Source organism: Protomyctophum bolini (genome assembly GCF_963924005.1).
Source record: "Protomyctophum bolini genome assembly, chromosome: 9".
NCBI classification, from domain to species: domain Eukaryota; kingdom Metazoa; phylum Chordata; class Actinopteri; order Myctophiformes; family Myctophidae; genus Protomyctophum; species Protomyctophum bolini.
Window position 1 is genome coordinate 17757094 of NC_137870.1, and position 19683 is coordinate 17776776.

General features: G+C 43.1%; 1 protein-coding gene across 1 annotated transcript in view; it reads right to left on the reverse strand.

The window, feature by feature from the left end:
- Window positions 1-14603, reverse strand: part of LOC308321761 (uncharacterized protein) — a gene marked incomplete at its 5' end in the record, with an annotated part of 35270 nt that extends 20667 nt beyond the window's left edge. Inside the window, one exon of the mRNA XM_080772851.1 lies at window positions 14461-14603. Coding sequence (XP_080628977.1) covers window positions 14461-14603 — 143 coding nt within the window. The remainder of the gene's footprint in view (window positions 1-14460) is intronic.
- Window positions 14604-19683: the final 5080 nt, after the last annotated feature.

A 19683-nucleotide genomic window follows, 5' to 3' on the forward strand; every position in this document is an offset into this window, starting at 1 on the left:
GGTAATCAAAGGCTCATTGCAGAAATGGTTTGAAGAGCAAGCAGATAATTATTTCAGACAGGGAGGTAGAAGGGCCGTTGCTGAGTAAATTCTTAATGGGGAGAAAAAGAAAGCAAATCCCCAGATACGCTGACAGTCAGATGTCATCTGGCAAACGATGACAGCAAATCAGGACTGATCAAAGATAATGAGTCGTTATCCGAGCTTGTGTACTGTATTATTATCACACCGCTTCACGTCGTTAGGGAACAACGTGACCTTTCCCCAAAGATAAAGATCTTTATGCACACCGGGTGCGTGACGAACAAACCAATAAAAAAACAAAAGATGTATTTTGGCTGCGGAAGCGCACATCATATGGCAAGAAGTGTGTAAATAAAAATAATACGATTACTTAATTGATATTTTTCAAATGTGTTTTCTTCGAAAATAGCATATCTAGAGCAGCTATTTTCAGAATATCCAAAGTAATAGTAAATAGGGTTAAATTGGTTAAACTTTAATGCTACATTAACTCATTTAGCTGGGGACCCCCTGGAATCCCCTCAAGGGCCCTATTTCGATCTTCCAGAATCGTAGGCCTACATATTATACAATGTAAAATATGGTTGCCTCATTCATACAGGTTGGTGCTTTAATTAGCGTTCGATGTGGATGTTGTATACTCGAGTCATGACACAAACGGAAGCTTGAACAAATATATCTTTGGGGGAATTAATCACACAGCACAAATGTAAGCACCTTATAAGACAGATTTCGTTTATCTTTTTTCTTGTCTATGTACAGAAAAGTCTTTGTTTCATGGCTATCGTTTCCGCAGGGCCACACAGGGCCACCACACCGAGGACACACGTTCGGGTGGCAAATTTCTTCAACGTGTCACACTGATACTTGCAGTCCATTGTAGCTTAACTCCTGTGTCTACCGAAGCCCTGCCCTTCCCAGGGAAGCAGCCACCGTCTCCTTGGAGACAAATGCAGTCATCATTTGCGATGGTGATATTGTGATAGGCCTACTGTATAAGTATTTGTCTTTTACTGGTTGGAATCACTTAACCACTCGATCCCTATAGCGTTGCTCTGGGGAGAACAATGGCAGATTTACAAGTTCACAAAGTGTCACTTACGTGTTGTGAGCTTAGTAGGGGAGAGCACTGAGGGACCTTGGCCAACAAAGTACAGTATAGCTTTCACGTGGTTAAGCCCTACACTTTCTCAAATGTGCTGATCAATTAAAAAGAAAAAGCAGCATATCGGTGCAATGTGTTGTGAGCTTGATATTAGCCTGATTATCAGAATGAAGCAGCGCGGGCAGTCCACTCAGAGAGTGGGCGCCACTGGACAGGGTCTATAGGCTGGATCCAGGCTTGTCACTATATTGCTATTGATGTTTTTTGGTCAAAACATTTTGTGATAATAAAATGTGTCCATATAAAAGATAGAACTGCAACCTGATAACCAAAAAACCATGTATTCACTAAAACACCAAATTAGTACTAAGACAGTAATTAAACAAACATTGGCACTTTGCACAATTTATTGTGTGCTGCCTGAAATAAAACACTGTGAAATGCAGGTTAGCACACGCCTGCTCAGTCATGCACCAAACCAAAAGATAAACTCGCTCTGCCAAACAGATCCTATTTAATACTCTATCTGCTGTATGTTCAAACTTCTCAGCTGGAAGTCTATATACTACAGGGCTTGTGGTGATTCATTATTCATGCAGGATTACAATTCTACGCTGCTTACAGTAATACAATGTACAGTAAACATCTGTATTATCTCCAATTCCTTTTTCTCTTTTTTACTTCGATGGGGGTGGTCTCACGTGGGTGTGAGACTGGCTGGATTTCACTGTAGCTACATGTTCTATAGCACTGATAAACGTTTTAGCTCGAGACCCAAAATAGAGATGTGATGTCTCCCCAGCTCCTAACGGATCGCAGAGCTTGTAGATCGACTTCTTCAAAGTTATGGAAATAAGCAAATTAGCAGGTAGACAAAACAGGAAAGGGCGCACACCAGTGTTGGTGAGGTGCTGGCCTAAGGCAGTAAATAAGTAAAAAAGAGAAAAAGGCTGCACACTCGTAGCCACGATGCTGGATTTTTGAATTAGCACCCCAATGCCCCATTCAATTCAATGCGATTCAATTAAATTCATTGAGGGCTTATGGTAGGGGAAATAGCCAATAATGCGCTTTTGCACAAAATAAAACCTAGACCTTTGGTGGGGACGTAACAACTACAAATAAAGGAAGCATGGAATTCTCCTTTAATGTATAAAATATCACAAAAAAGCAGATCTAAGCTCACAGCGCATCACGTCATGTTTGGTTATTTCTGACTAGCTTAATAATAAAATGGGGTTAAAGGGGCTAAATTGTTCTTCATTGTAGGCTACTGGGGTACCTCAAGTACCTCTGGGACCCCACATCGAGAACCACCGCTATACAGAACCGCTGCTATAGCGTGATTGTGTCCCATAATTTCGGGCTGTGTTGAGTGAACCCAGCGAACATTTCTAATGACGTTCTGCATAAGCAGAGCCCCCCCTCTGGAGACACAGAGAGCAGGGATGTGTCAGAAACGCTTTGATACAGTATGGAGGAAAGAATGCACAGGGGCATCGAGCACGAGAGCTTCACTGATGTTTCATGAAGCAGTGTGTATTCCACGGAGCACACAACACAACATACTGTAGCCTACAGCAGTGCATACTAATACACACGCGTGTAGCCCTCTATACCAGTGTGCCTAAATCATTCTCTTGTCAAAGACCCCCAAATTGATATGCATTATAGGCTACGGACCCCCCATTTGAAACGAATCAGTGCCTGGCTGGGACCTCCAGACCATAATATGGTCTGGAGGTCCCAGCCAGGCACTCATATTATGAGAATAGTTTTGTTGTTAATTAGATTAAGTACAAAATTCTACAACCTCATAACTGTGGGTGCCGAGAGACTACAGTATGATCTGAACAGTCATTCTTATACAGTACAGTACATTTTCTCATTGGACGATATTATACCTACCTGGTGAAATTATGGTGACCTGGTGTCCATATTTTGTGCATGTCAGGAAAAATATTTCAACAATAGCCAAACATTATACAGCTTGGAGATCGGCCAAGTGGTCAAACTGTTTTGCTGGGGACTCCCTGGAACCCACTCAAAGAACCCCAAATCAACAACCACTGTATATATGATACACACAAAGTGTATTTAATGTAGTGGGCTACACACATTTGACATCTATGTAAAACAAGGTACTGTAACAGACCTTGACAGCTTAATGACATATAAGTATGTATAACAGCTTGGGTCTAAGTTCATTTCACATGAGCGGATATTCATAACCACTGCAACAAAAAAATAAACTTGGACTAATTTGATCGTACAGTATATGCTGTCAAGTCTGAAAAGGTTTATGCAGTATAAGCGCACATAACAATTTGAGGGCTGAAGGTTAACTTGTGAGACAGTCTGAGTTATTCCAGTCCCAACAAAGATCCAGAAATGGAGATGTATGCTTCAGCAAGGAAGTCAGGAGGATGAGATCTACAGTGGCAGCTACAGCCCCTAGTATCTCACTGCCAAGTAATGCAACAGTGAAAACCCGGAAAAATACTTCACATAATTTGCTTCTCTCCCTTTCATCCAAGGCATTGTTTTAAAACGAAATGAGTATTGTCTTTGATCTCAATTTCTTTCCACAGATGCTTTGTTCCATACAAAGTTTATTGATAAAGGGATGCTATACATCAGAGAGTACCCCTCTCTCTCTCTCTCTCTCTTTCTCTCTCTCTCCATCCACAAACAGCACTCAAATAATATACTATACAAGAATACAAATGAGTGAATGAGTAACAGTACAACATAACCAACACACAACATAACACAACATAACAACCACATCAACAATAGTAAACCGAGGCAGTATGCTGCAACATTGCATTCCCCCTCCCCAAATACCCCTCCTTATGCTGTGAGTAAAATACACAAAACAAATACAACTACACTGTGTAGGCTACTAAAATGTGTCTCATTTAAGCCACTATCCATTGTTTGCTCCGCAACTTCTAACACAAATGCACTCACGCACACACTCACGCACGCGCGCACACTCATGCACATGCATGTGCCCACACACACACACACACACACACACACACACACACACACACACACACACACACACACACACATTAACCACATGAACCCCAGCGTCCCTATTCTGGAGTGAAGAGGTTAGGGTATAGAAAGATGATGGATGAAAGGAGGGGACCAAAGACAGACTCCTCGGATCCCTTAGGCAGCTAAGTATATTGAGTTTATAGCGAGAATAAAGCCTAGTTCATATTCCGTATGAGGGTGTAACTTGCTGAAAGGAACAGAATTTCAGAGAGTGACACGTTGTGTGATGGAGTATTAACTCTAATGCTGGGATCACCATTATTAGCCAGACGTGACGATGGGTGTGTATAGTAGCCTGCATTGTGATGTGTACCTCTCGTCGTGTGTTTACAGGGGTTAGACCAGGCAGCACACGGCCTGTGGCCACACGGGGAGGACACTAATGAAAGCCGACAAGCACCAGGAGCCCCGCGGGGCGCACAAAGCATCAGTCAGGGAAGCACAAAGCATCGGTCATGCAGGGAGCTATAATATTAGCTAGACTGGAGCTGCACCGGGCTCCCCTACCCCAGTATATCCACCTTCAAGACCTCTCTTTTCCCCGCTCTGTCGACCACAAAAGGCTCAGGGCAGCTTAACGGGAGATTTAAAGGGGATAGCACGGAGAAAACATAACTAATCCTTAAACTGAGAAGAGTAATCTGTGAGTTTTTTTCTTTTCTTTTTTTAACAGAAAAGAAAATGACTTTTTTGACACGTAGACGAATAGAAAGGGGACCTTTTGAGAGAGATACAGAGAGAGGAATAGAGAGAAATATTCAAGGCCATCGATGTCCTTCGTTCGTGCGCAAAATAGATAACCTCCATCTCAGCTTGGCAGTGTACTCCATCCCCAGCCAGGTCTGTGGAAATTGAGTCTTATTTAATATACTTACAGTACTTTATAAATAGCAGCTTTTCAAGCTTGTAGATCTGCTAAATTCATTCATTTGGTGTAAATTAAACCGAAAATAGCCAATTCTGCCCCAGATTAGGGAAACTATATAAGGGTCCTGCCATTTTAACAACAGATTATCTATTTAAAGAATACAATCTGTATTACTTCTGTATGAATTAGGGATTAGAAAGCAAAGACCTGGTAGGAAAATAACATGAAGTGTCTGAGCTGCTCCTTTGGTTATTGCTTTCATTGATTCCTGTTGATTGCAATCTTATTTGGCAATTTAAATGCTAATGATACTTTTAATTACAAGATGGGATAAATGTGATCTGATCTTCGGGAGGCAATTACTTTCTTGCTTTGTCTACCTGCAATCTTCTCACAAAGATGGACAACAATTACCTAGAGAGACCTAGCATGGACCCCATCCACCCCCATTGCCGACCAGAAAGCACTATCAAAGAATGAAACAAATGGAGCCCTGTTTTATTTTCTGATAACTTTATCGTTCCGTTTTCCGTTTTGGAGGAATGTTCTGCTTGTTTGTGTTATTTTTATTTAGATCCAGTCAAATTTAGTACATTATTTAATGACTGTCATCCAAGTTATTCCATTGGCTTATGCTTCTAATAGATTAAATACACTGTTATATCGTCCCTGTTGGGCAGAAACTTTGCATCTCATAGTTTTGTTTTGTACGTTGTTGTATGAGCCTGAGCGTGTCACTCAGAAGATAGGCTAGGGGATGGCCAGACTAATATCACTGCATAGATATTCTGGAACTTTGGTGTGGAACATTTATTTCCAAGGGTCGTTTACAAACAGATTCCAACTTTACAGCAAAAATCTCACATTGAATAGTGGGCTCTGATTGGTCATCCACAACATTGTGTGCCAGACCAATCTCGATGTATTTTCCTGTGACAGATTTGCCTGGTTTCCAGGCTACTACAAGCTGACCCATTGAAAAACGTGTTTCCGCCCGACACCGAGGATATAGGACATGGAAATAAAGGCATCATTATTAAACAGTTTCTGTACAAATAAATGAAAACATGGTATGCATATATGAACAACATAATAACCACGACCAAGTCCTACTTACAACACATTAATGGTCCATTTGGGTTGACAAGGCTACTTTGGTCACAGCTTAAAGCTTGAAAATGTCCACAAATCGATAACCATTTATTACATTTTCACAGGTCTCGACAGAGGAATGGAGTGAGTGTTTTCTTTTTCTTTTTTTTTTTACATTAGGGGCACATAATACAACGAACACCGCTCAGGATTGTTCACAAATAGCTGGCCTAGTGAAACCCATACTAGCCCTGTCATCCTTCAAGTTGATTTATTAAAGCAAATATTTGTGTCTACTGTACAAGTACAATTACCCATTTCTTCATGGTCCATCAGTTATGGTAGTTTAAATGTCCTCTAAATTGTGCTGTGTTTCAGTCCTGCAAACTGCCACAATTCCCATTGAAAGGGGTTTATTTTGTATATGTAGTCCTGTGGGATGAGGATAAGTCTGTACTAGACTCAAGAGTGTGTGAAGCTTTAAAGATACATGCATCATGACATTGACATCAAATACATCCTTCAGAGCTTGTTTGCATGCTGCATGTGATTCTCCTCTGATAACATGAATACATGCAGTGGGTCCACTTTAGACTGATTTATGGCACGTGCTGTTTGCAACTCTGTTAATACCAGCCACGTGTCAGAAATGTTATTTGGTGTGCCTAGATTGTCAGGAGCCGTAGTGGTGCCTTTTCAGCATTTAGCATCATACATCATGTTGTGACAAAAGGCAAAAGCGATGAACACATTATACTGAGAACCAGAGGCTTTGACAATGGCCATCCATTTTGATAAGCGCTTGACTGTTGCGCCAAAGCTGCCCCTTGTGGGCAGATGATTTATTGGGATTGACCAATTTTCAAGTCCTGTCATGTGCCCCTTTGTGAGGACAAAACACAAGCGTGACTGCTGGTGCAGTGAGCCATGTTATCTTAGCCCAGGCTCGATTAACAGCTCATCACCATGCAATAATTAAACAGGCTGGCTAAATGCTAGCCCCTCACTGGCCTCCTATGCAAAATGAAAGAATCTCCTGCTTTGTTATTGTTGTTTGCCTGCATTTCAATCCAGGCACATTGACTTGTTTTCATGCCCAGCGGTTTGCCAGCATTTAGCACATTAATTGAACATTTCACTTAAATGAAAAAGCAAAACCATTTGTTCATAAGACACTGAACAGCTTTGATTACAACAGTGTTACAATAAATGAACACTCACAATACATAATTAATCTGGACAATATTAGTACAGCATTGAATCTCAGTGTTCACCACATGACGCAATGCATGCCCCAACAGACAAGACAAAAGCCAGGACAGTTTGACCACACCGACAGGACAATTGCGAGGTGTCATGCATGCGTTCGTGCACAAAAACAGAGGGACAGCGGCGAGAGGCAGAGCGGGAAGGCAACACTGACAGCACACTATCATTCTGATTCAGTGAGTGTGGCAATAATTATTTCTATCAAATCCCCTAAGCCATTGAGCTCATAGCTTTTCCACCAATAACAATATTTGGATAATTGGGTGATTATATTTGCATGTTCCACTTTTCAATCATTTTGGGCAGGCTTGTTGAGATTCATTTAAATTTGTTTTTGTCCCATGCAAGCTCAACAAACACGGATACTTTGGATATTAAAATCTTTCACATTCCTATTCCTGTCTGTCTGTATGTCTGTCTCAAATCAAAATAGCCATTTCAAAAGAGATATGCTTAAAGAGTAATCTGATATTGTAAATAATGGTTTACACAAAATATTTGAATTTGTGGAACACCATTGAAAGAAAAGACAACACAAGACTCGTGCAAGCGTCTAGTGTGTTGTATATTATGGGGTGAATGTCTGTCCTGCACGCCCTTCGGGGTGTTCACAAGTGCGTGCTGACATACGTCACTTGCAGGCCACCATTACATGCAGGTAAAAGAATAGAGGATTCAGGGGGACAGGACTCGGTGGAGGGGGACACTGACATACTGGGGACAGGTGCCTCTACTTTCCTTGTGGGGGATTCTGGCTTCTCTGGAGCCTGTGTCACACAACTATCGGTGACAGCGGCGACGGCGACACTGAAGGGAGGGGGAGTGGGAGACAGAGAGAAGTTAGTGACAGCATCCGAGTGCACAAAGAGAGACAGAGAGAGAGAGACAGAGAGAGAGAGAGAGAGAGAGAGATTAGAGCAGGGAGGAAGCAAGAGACCTGAAGCAACGGGACGAAGTGCTGAAGGCTGTTTTATATTTACAAAGACCAGCTTCTCACCTATACATTTTATTCAGTCGGAAAAACAGCTGTTTCAAGTGAAGCCTCAGGCTGTGTGCGTGCACAAACTGCACACGCATGTGTGTGTGTGTGTGTGTGTGTGTGTGTGTGTGTGTGTGTGTCAGTCACAGTGTGTGTCACAGTGTGTGATATTTTGCTATTCAAAACCATTACTGAGAGTGAGAACCATTGCGGTGAGTCTGGTGGTTTCCTGGTGTCGGACATTGTGTCCTTTCGGACATTGTGACTGGTCGGTTATTGTGACCATTTGACAATAGGATATGCATCAGCCATATTGGAGAAGAATTGGGCCTCTGCCTTATTTCCTTCACAGGTGTTACCAATGAGGTTGTGTTCCATTCTGGTCAAACAGGGTCAGGGTGCTGATATTGTGCAGGTTGGCCAGGGACTTTGATGGTTCCTTCAGGGGGTCCCAAATGGCCCATTGTGAATCCTTTTGGTTCCATTTGTACTCTCCCGAGAGTTATGGGGTCCTTGAAATGTAAAGTTTGAGAACCACTGTGCTATACTAAATGGAACAGTCTTCATTAGAATCATTGGTAACACTTTCTGCTGTGTTATGTCTCGCTCGGCCATCGACTCCACATATCTGTGCTGTGGTTCGGTGGCCATCAGAGCCACCAGAGAGCTCCAGAGCACCCCACAGCAGACCTCAGCAATTAACCTGTCTCCCAGTTCCAACCTCCCCACCTGAGTGTCGTCTGCAATCAGCTGATGAGGATACAAAAGCCAGCCCTGTCTGCAGCTCTTCCCTAGGCCGCAGTCACACCTTTGAGACAGCCGTCTTATCAATGTTTTATGGTTTCAGCTGTCTTGTCGTTTGCCGCATCAATGTACCACAATGCTTTGCGTAATCTGGGCGGTGCGTGGGCGGTGCGAGGACATGCGGAAACAGATCCACGTGTTCGTGTTGCCTGTTGTTGTCCTTACGCTGATAGCTGCGGGACACAGTAGCTAGTAGCTTGTTGGTTGTGTCAACGTGTTTGTGGTGACAAAATGTTTTTTTGGAGGAGAAAGAGGGCTCTTGTCCTGGCGATGTTGGTGGCGAGGAGAAAGAGGGAAAGGGAGACGCGCCAGAGAGAGCTTAGCAACGACTCCATTATTTTTAATAAAGCGCATCCATTTTACCACAACACACAATTGCTGCATTTCAGGCTGTTAGCCATGGGGCGCCTGGGCGCACGGCTCTCTCCTATCTGCAGTCAGACCGTTCAGCGTTACTGAACTTACGTTCGCTTAGCGTTACTCGATGTTAATGTTATTAAAAAAAATGAGAGAAAAAAAAGGGGGGGAATCATAACATTTCATGCCCAAAATGATTGTTTGGGAGCATGCAGTAGCATTTTCAGAAATATAAGTCATGGCTACGACTCTTTCATAATCTCCAGTCCAATGCGCACTGCCCATGCGAACTGAAAACATGTTCATTCATATTAACAGTTTTATTTTATTTTAACAACCAAATCATATGATTTTGAATCATATGAATCATATGAATCTGCTGAGACAGTATTTGAAATTTTAATATAGTCGCGTAGTTTCAGCGATGAACGATGCACACCGAACGTTAAGCAGCTCAACCCTGAAACACAGCAGCAGCTCAATGACGAAGCTCCGTCTTTTTAAGCTCTTTTTAAGCCCTGTTTTTTAACCACTGCAGACAGCATATGGATTTTAAGGTTCGGATACACAGTTTTACTGATGTGCTTTTTAACTGGATTGCCGACATTCGGACTGTCAGCCCTGGCCTGTTGCTAGTTTGACAGCTGCAGCTGCTAGCTGTCACAGCCGTGGCACGTTAAACAAGCGACTTTTTCAGTTTATAAGTAGCTCCGGTCCATTCTGTCAATGCAGGGTGTGCGTGTGCGTGTGTACACGATAAATATCTAGTACATTTGTATATTCACGTACAGTCGTACAAGTAGGCTACACACTCAGATCATAACACAGGGCAGAATCATATACCGGTAAGCATTAGGAGTGAAAATGCATGCACCTTGAATTATAACGTTTGTTTTAATTTTCTGTTCGGCCACGACGGGCAGGGATTATATTTTCCTGTTGAATTGCTTACTGGAACAGACCAAACTACTTTACTTAAATGAATACGAAAGTGCATAGGCTTTCCTCTTCCGTGTCTGCACTATGCAGAAAAAAAACAACAGACTCAGAGTGTGAAAAGACCGCCCAGTGCAGCGTAACAAACGGACCTTCTCTCCTATTGGTTGGCGGGTAAACCCAACCCTTTTTGTCTTGTGTCTGGTGCCGCCTTGTTCTTCAGCTTGTGGACTACAGAATGTTTTGTGTCTTGTGTCTCGCCCCCCCCCCCATGAAACACGTTTGTCTGATGAGACCACGTGACTCCCATTAGAAATGCATTGGGAGCTGTCTTGTCTGATGCTTTTCATCAGACAACCATAAGACGGCTGTCTCAAAGGTGTGACTGCGGCCCTAGTCTACGGTTGGTAAAGTTAGACAGCCAGACTTTGGTTCTCAGTGTTTAGAGCTAGCTGCATCTTATTCTTGTAACCTGCCACGGTCCCTGTGAAGGTTCCGAATCCCAGCCGGGAGCCCTACCTTACTGCCCCGGCCCCCTATGATGGTACATTCTCCCTCTGCCGGGGGTTTCATGCAATGTGAGTATGTGTTTGATCTCCAGCAAGCATGTATGTAGCTGCAATCAATTGTTTCTGTGTTTCTTTATTTTTTTTCATGCATCTTTTTATTTTATTTTCCAGGACTGTTTTTTCCCTTTCTCTATTCCTCTTTTTCTGAAAAGAGTATGCTATTATTTCCCCTCTTATTGTGGCTTTCGCAGCTTCCCACAGTATGGTTGTATGGGTCCCATCTCACACCGAGCCAAGCCTATCACCCTCACTGCCTTGGGAGGTCACGTGGAGAGCATCCGCCACTACATTATTCATTCTCCGGGCACTCGGTTCATCCTGGGCAAACCCTTGTTGGAGCTTCCCACCACATCTGCTGGAGTTCTGGGCGCAATCTCAGCTGGAGCGCCGCCGGCCAGGTCTGTTGCCTTCAGTTCGCCCCGACCTCCACCCAGGCTGAATGTCCTCCTGCCCGGGTTCCTCCACGGGCTGAGGTATCGCCGACGGCGTCGGGCTCACCCCGACATTCTATGTCAGTCGCAAGGTGGTGACTCCTGGAGGGGGGGTCCTGTTACGTCTCGTTCCCCATCGACTCCACATCTCTATGCTATGGGTGTTCGGTGCCCATCAGCACCACTAGAGGACTCCAGAGGGCCCCACAGCAGAGCTCAGCAACCTGCTTCCCAATTCCAACCTCCCCACCTGAGCATTGTCTATAATAAGCTGATGAAGCTACAAAAGCCAGCCCTGTCTGCAGCTCGGCGCCAGTTCCTCACCAGTCTACAGTTGGTAAAGTTAGACAGCTAGACTTCTCAGTGTTTAGAGATAGCCAGTTTAACGTCACGCCGTTGCTGTGCATGTTATTCTCGTCTGTGAACCTGCCACTGACTCTGCTTCTCCTCGACTCAACAGTGCTTCCAGGACTCGAGCTGTGTTCTACAGCCTACGGAGCACTTACCCGCCCTTACCCACCTTGCTGTGAATAAATCCTTCTCTGCCTCCTCATTGCTGTTGCTTTTGGGTCACACCACAATGTAATAACAACCTGCCTGTGAAGGAAGTAAGGAAGATGCCAAATTTCTTTCCAATATGGCTGCTGTGCATAGAAATGATTATGGTTGAAATGCGCAGAGACACAGCTGTGTTCAACTCAGGCCGGCTCAACCATCTCTATCGTTGCCATTTCTATCGTTAGTAGACATCGTCCGTCACGAGCATCATGGCGAAACTTCAACCTGTTTTATGCACGTTCTCCATGGACATGGACATCAACATCAACGTCTCAAATATAAAGAACTTGTGTCATGCTTATGTTACATAAGTCCTTGGGCGGGTATTAGTACCCGTATCTTCCGTATTGTTCAATAAAAAGCATGTTAATCTGATGGCTGGCCATTTTGTCGGAGTTTAGAGTAAAATACACCTTCCAACTCATATGGTCGCGTAGGTGAAAGCATGGCAAAAACTGAGATAATTTCCACCGATTGGTGCTTTTTATTGAACGATAAGGAATATACGGGTACTTATGCCTGCCCGAGAACTATATTAACATCGGTGGCCATGGGGTAAACACTTTATATTTAAAATCTGAACCATTATGTAGATACAGTATGTGTATGCGTTGTAAATGGAGAAAGTGTGAAAAACAGGTTGAAGTTTCAGGGCTATAATTATGGTTAGCATATCTGTGGTTAGCATCGGGCACCTTGAAAATCAAATCAATCACACGGTTCTGTGGGAGACGAGTGCCTCCTAAAAAAAAGCATTGTAACCTCAGCACATGAGTTGATTAAAGGCTTTATATGCATCCTGAGAGGAAGATAGCCAATCCACTGTACACAGCAGTATCATTTCCCTCATGGGGTGTGGGGAGGGGTGCATTCGTTTACACCCACCACGAAACGCATAGAAACCCATGGCAACCATCGGGCTGTCTCGGAAGCCACCAGGTGTTTTTGGCGAGAGCAATTAACGGGATGCCACATGAGTGACCCCACCCCCGCATGCAGGGCACACACACACACACACACACACACAACTCCCAACCTCTTTGCTTTAAACATATCCCACAACTAACTCCTCCTTTTCCAGATGGCGGAGGAGGTATGTTTATCACCCTCATCGCCTCTCTTTCCCTTCAGGCCTACTCCCTGCAGGAACATCAATGTCGATGATAGTGTCTCCTGCAGGGCCATTATTTGCACAAATCGGCATCATAGTGGTGTTATAACAGGCCGTTCTGGGCCAAATCTGGGGCAGAGGTTCGTCGTTGGCATCCAGAAAGTATGTGTGCACAGTTTAGCATTGACGGAGCCAACGGTGCTGGAGATTAGCTGGACACAGACGGACCGGACACACACACACATTGACGAATGGACGGACGGAGTGCAAAACATGCTCTTCCTTCAGCCTGGTGGATACAAACAGGAAGGGTTTTGGACATACTATGTTTCTACCCGACCGCAACGGCATATTGAAGTTTGTAATTCTATCAAAAAGTTGTTTGTGTTTATTTGTATTTAATTGCTTCCTCAGAAATAATGCTATGACTCTCCCAGAAATGTGTCAGGGGTGGGGGATGTAATCTCCTGTTCCCCTCAGTGTGCCAGCAGCAGCTGTCTGGCAAACTTCTAAATTGTTGTGTTTCTCTTCTTTTCTGCAGGGTGTGTGTAGGGGGATGTTGACGCAGCAGAACAAAATGACCCGACTAGCTCGGGGGAGGCAGGTAAAGTAGGTTAAATAGAGGGTCCCGCCTGGGAGGCTGGGATCAGTCGTTAATAGCCATCTGTCTGCTCCATTGGAATGAATTATGCAGACAGGCCTATTCTGATGTTCTCCTTTTTCATCCTGCTGCACATTCAAATACGGAGTGTTCATTTAACTCTCAGTATGTGTGTGTGCGCGTACATGCGTGCGTGTGCGCACAAGTGCCTGCGTCTGTGTGTGGGAGAGCATAGGCTGTCTGAGTTACATACACTCCCTGGGTTTGACTACTGTACAGTGTACACTGATCCTATTCACTGTAATAAATATGTTTTCTTTTGTAGTATGTGTCTTATGTGTGCACGTATCAGTGTGCCGATCACGTAAGCATGGATGGCGGGGGTCACAGTTAACGGCCCCACCTGCTCGACAACAATAACCCTCTTCATCCACCATTACACAGTTGATACAGTGGACTACATTTTCAGGTTTCATGCCATCAAGTTGCAACATACGACCATTTGTTTTATGGAAAGCCATTAGACCACTGTGTCAGAGATTATAATGATTATATACTTTTTTATGGTTGACACTGAGTCAAGCCCACATTGCAATGCATTTGACCACTTCATACAGTCACCACGATGGCAATCTCTCCTAGAGCTAAAAAGATGCCTCTGCTGGAGACGCGGTGCATACTACTCACAGGTCATTGTCCGTCTCACTGCGGCCCGTCTTCTGCTGCCTCCGGTGGACCATGACGATGGTGACGGCCACGGCGATGATGAGTCCGACCGCGACCACGCATCCCAGAACCCCGATCACCCCTCCTGGGGGCCCCTGCGCCATGGGCTTCTCTGTGGATGACAGAGAGAGAGAGAGAGAGTTAGAATATCTGCTCAGCTCTCCATACTCCAAGTCAGTGGTTTTCAACATTTTTCATATCAAGGTCCATTATTGAATTAGACTCTCAGAATCAAAAGTTATTTTGTTGTATTGATGTGGTACCATATAGGATCAGGCACACATCAAAATAACATTTATTCTATATCCTCTAATTGTGTAGATTTCTTGTTTTAAATTAAGTAATGCCAAGTGATGTTTAACAATTAAACTCTTGATAGTGTAAAATTACACTCTCAGGAGTTAAAGAACTAATGACGGTCCATTTGGTTACCAACTCTACATCATTTAACTGGGGACCACCTGGAACCCCCTTAATGACCACTAATGGTCTCTGTACCACTGGTTGAGAACCACTGCTCTAAGTTAACGCTGCTGGGTTGAGATAAAAATAACGAGAGAGAGAGAGAGAGAGAGAGAGAGAGAGAGAGAGAGAGATATTATGCTCATGAGGCAGCTTTAATGCAGAGATGTGACAGCAAGAAATATACGTTGGGTCTCTAAAATGTCCCACACCTGAAGTCATTTGCAACGACAACTACAAACAAAAATCGAAACAATGGCCCTAGGATTCATCATCAGACACAAAGGAAGACGTTAACTACAGCACTATGAAACTACATAAAAGGCTTGGAAAATGAAATAAAACCATTTATCAATGAAATACGACAGACTATAGGCCGCAAAGGCAAAAAAACCCACAATTGATCTTTATCCTACTTTTATGCTTTCACAAGGCTCGAGTATTATTCCTGCCGTACACAGTCAAATCCTGAGTGTTCGTTTTAACAACAAATGCAAATTTGGACCCAAAAGGATCCATTTGCATACTCTCGGAGTCAAAAGGGTCCATTTGCACACTCTTGGAGTTACAACAAACACTGCAGAGCGTTGTAGTTTGCACTGCAGTGAATAGAAACCATGCACCACATAATATTTGGATGAGACTGGCACTGCAAGAATAATACCACAGTGTTGTGGTCATTCAGCAGCTGCTGGTGAATTTCTAGCCTGTCAAACTAACTGTCAAAAAAGAAAAAAAGAAAAGCGTTAGTTGGCCCGAATTTGACAATGAACCCAAATTACCTCTTTTACGGGTATGACAAAAGTCAGTCTTTGCCAGCAGGGGGTGACGACGAAAAAAATATCACCCTCATGTTATACCATGAAAGGAACCAACATGGTGCTTAGAGGTCAGATAATTGTGTGTCTCTAAACAAACACAGCCTCTGTTTAGTCTGTTACCTACAGACATGATAATCTACTCTATAAAAACATACAATTGTCAAAAAAGAGCAATTGTGTCTGAAACATGCATCTGTAATAGAAACATGTTTTTTTTTTTTTTTTTTTGGGCGCAAAATCTGATTGGCCGGAATGAGATGAATGATGTATGATGATGTACGATGATAAGAGCACCCCTCACTTCACATGGGTGTGATTGTATGATATTATAGACATATACACATATAGCTAAAGGATGAGATAAGAGTTTAATTGTGTAGTGGTCCGTTATGTATTTAGTTAATGCTCTTCCCAGAAGAGGAGAGAAGGCTCTGTATTTGAACATCTGCCATTTTCTGGGAAAAAATAATCTGATGACGTGCCAACCTGTTAAAAGTTAAAATAGATACCGGTAATGCAGTACTCAAATAAGAATAATGCCGTCTGAAACATATAGTAGTCAAAGTAGTAGTAGTAGTAGTATAATTTTAACTCAAATTAAATGGTCTCTCGTCATGGACCCTAGCTGGCACGACATCTGATCAGATGGTCGTCCGTGGCCAAATACATGGCCTTGACATGAAAATGTTTGAAAACCACTGAACAGACAGTAGTTATAAGAGCGATATTATGCTCAACTGACATTGGAAGGAAGGTCACAGAAGTCTGATTAAATAAAACGGTACATATCTCTCGTCGTTTGCACTTGGTAAGTTATCATCAATCTTCAATAGGTTCAATCCTCCAGCCTCTCAGTTTGTGATGAAGCCAAGGCTATTATATCTGTAAAAAGTACAGCGACCTGATTTGAACACTAACTTTAGTGTAATGAAACCGTAAAAGACACGTTACATAAAGTGCTACACTGTGCTATTTATTACCGCCTGGATCTCGCTGACATCAAGTTTTGGAAGAGCCTTTTAAATATCCTTGTGATGATGAATAGTGATGAATATCGTTGGCTTTTTCCTAAAATGCATTCTGGAAAAAAGCAATCAACAGTAGGCGATAAGAATACTGTAGGCCTACTGTAGTGCTGAATATCTTAAACAGACACCAGTGTTAACAAAACATGTTTTGATGTCTCTTCAGCAGATGATTGATTTTGCAGTGAATGATTCATAAGGACAGCCAATGACTATGATGACATTTTGATTGCATCCAGATTACATCCATGTTGCATAAACAGTTCTCTTCTAAATACAAATCATCCGTCATCTGTGCAGACTACCATGTCGTCTATGTTGGGTGGAAACCTCATATGTTCAAAACTGTTACTTTACCACATTCAAATCAGATTTTACGGGGGCCAGTTTCGAATTGCAGCCGTCCATAGGTGCCCTTTGAGAGCGGATTTGAAGGAGTCAAGGGATTTGCATGTCTTAATGACTGTTGGTAGGGCGTTCCACGTATACGCATGCACGCACATGCACACTCAGGTCTGCACTGCAGTTTTTCATCATTTTTGAGGATTTGAAAAAAATGAAAAACAAACGATGGGTTATAGCCCATCGGTGCATCGATTGTGCATTACATCCGCACGCGCGCGCGCACACACACACACACACACGAGTTGTCCAATAAGAGTAAAAAGTTGAAAAGTAAATAGTTGCCTCTGAGATGTAGTGGTAAAGTAGAGTAAAAGTACCTCAAAACTGTACCCAAGTACAGTACTTGAGTAAAGGTACTTAGTTACTTCACCAGCACTAGGTGGGAGGTAGTGTAGTATACCTCTTCCCACAAAGGAGAAGACTTGCCCTGATGATGTGTCCATTATTATTGGGACCCGCCCTCGTTGCCACTGACAAAGTCATGGCCTCGCTCCCGGGGGTCTTCGACCCAATAGTCCCTGCCTGCTTCACTGATTCACTGCCCACAATGACGGACACACAGAGGGCCGTTTCACGTAGAGCCACACAATACAGCCGGCACACTAACCACTCTGTGCCCGACACACGCACTGCAGCCGAGTAAAGCCATTACTCGTCGCTCCCCATCAGATTGTGGTGTCCTGCACGCACAGCCATGGTTGATGTCCTTCTAAATATCTGCTGTGGCATGTAGTTTACAATAAATTGTGTCATATCATATCTGGACACTAGATGGGAGAAAATAGGGTTTTGTGCAGGCGTAATGTGAAGGATATATTATATCCTCCCTTAAAAATCGCTAGAGGCGGGCGGTGCTCTGCAACTTTTTCTGGAGGCACTTTTGTGGCCCACTCGTGCATTGATGTCGGAGCAGAGCATATTCTAATGATCAATCCATCGATTGTGTTCCAGCTTGCATCATTGGAACCAAAAGAGTGTAGTATGAGTTCTTCATTGCATATCCCCTTGAATTTGTCAAGGTTTATTTTTTATCTAATGATTCTACAGAGTGCGTCCTCAAAATTTGAGATGTGTGGTATAAAGGGAGGGAATGGCCTTGAATGTGATCTTGTCGTAGCATGGCAATGGATAAGGATGGCTTACATTACATGGCCCTAATTCAAACACCAGACACAACAATAGCCTGTTGTGTAACACAAAGAAGGAGCCGAGTGGATCAGAATGCAATTTTGCCTGTCGTGGAGCCCCGCTATGCGCTCAGTAGCACAGGATTTGGACTGTCACCTCTCGACAACACCTACGGTACGCTCTGGCCTTTTGACGAGCACATTTACATGTCCAAAACCGTTCCTTTTCAGGAAAAGGGGAAAAAAAGAACCTGTGATCCAATGGATCCAATGCAGTTATTATTTCGTCACAAGCTGTCGTTAATACTTTCATTGGTAAAATATATAATACCCTCAGACTAACTTTAAAGTTTGAACATGGTGTCTCTATTTTGGGCATGATGTTATAGGCGTATAGTTAACATTTTATTTTAAATTAAAAGAAAAAAAAATAGCAGATTCACTGTACAGTCTCACAATTACTTCTAGATAAATTAAAAAAATAGCTCTGGTCCATAGCTCTACTGCGTCTGCATTGCATTTAGAGCTATGTTACTCTCAACTTCCGCCGCTCGCATGAATGCAGACCAGCCTCTCGTCTTTAGCGAAAATAAAAAGAACGTTTTTGCTACTCACCAAAACAAAGGCGGGTTGTGTCATTAGAAAGCCTACTTTCCTTAGTGGAAGCACTCTGAGCCCCCCACCACACGTATAAACTGTACTTTTTGGCCAGAAAGGGATTTATTTTCACCGGAGGAAAAATATTTTCTATGAGGCTATTCTCTGGGCAATATTGGTAGAGGGCGCATTGGAGTAACTAAAAGTATTTATTTTCCGGTGGAAACAAAATCCTCTTTTGGCCAAAAAGTACAGTTTATACGTGTGGTGGGGGGCTCAGAGTGCTTCCACTAAGGAAAGTAGGCTTTCTAATGACACAACCCGCCTTTGTTTTGGTGAGTAGCAAAAACGTTATTTTTATTAAAGACGAGAGGCTGGTCTGCATTCATGCGAGCGGCGGAAGTTGAGAGTATCTCTAAATGCACCAGAGCTAGAGAAAAACATACAAGAAATTTAAAAATTCTCCCCAACAATATTTAACAATGTTATATATCGTATCAATTTCATTCACATCATGTTATTTTCCACACCTCGATTATATGTTAAAGAGCACCATTTGCAATAAATGTGTCACAGTGTTTGTCAAAGTAGAAGACAAATGCAGGCAACACAGGCAGAGGTCAAAACCATGAAAGCAGTCCAAATAAGGCAAACACATTAAAAAGGAGCAAACGCAGTATCAAAGTCCAAAAACAAGCAGAATGTCAAACCTAAGGAACACTAGGAATCATCAAATACCCTAGTATA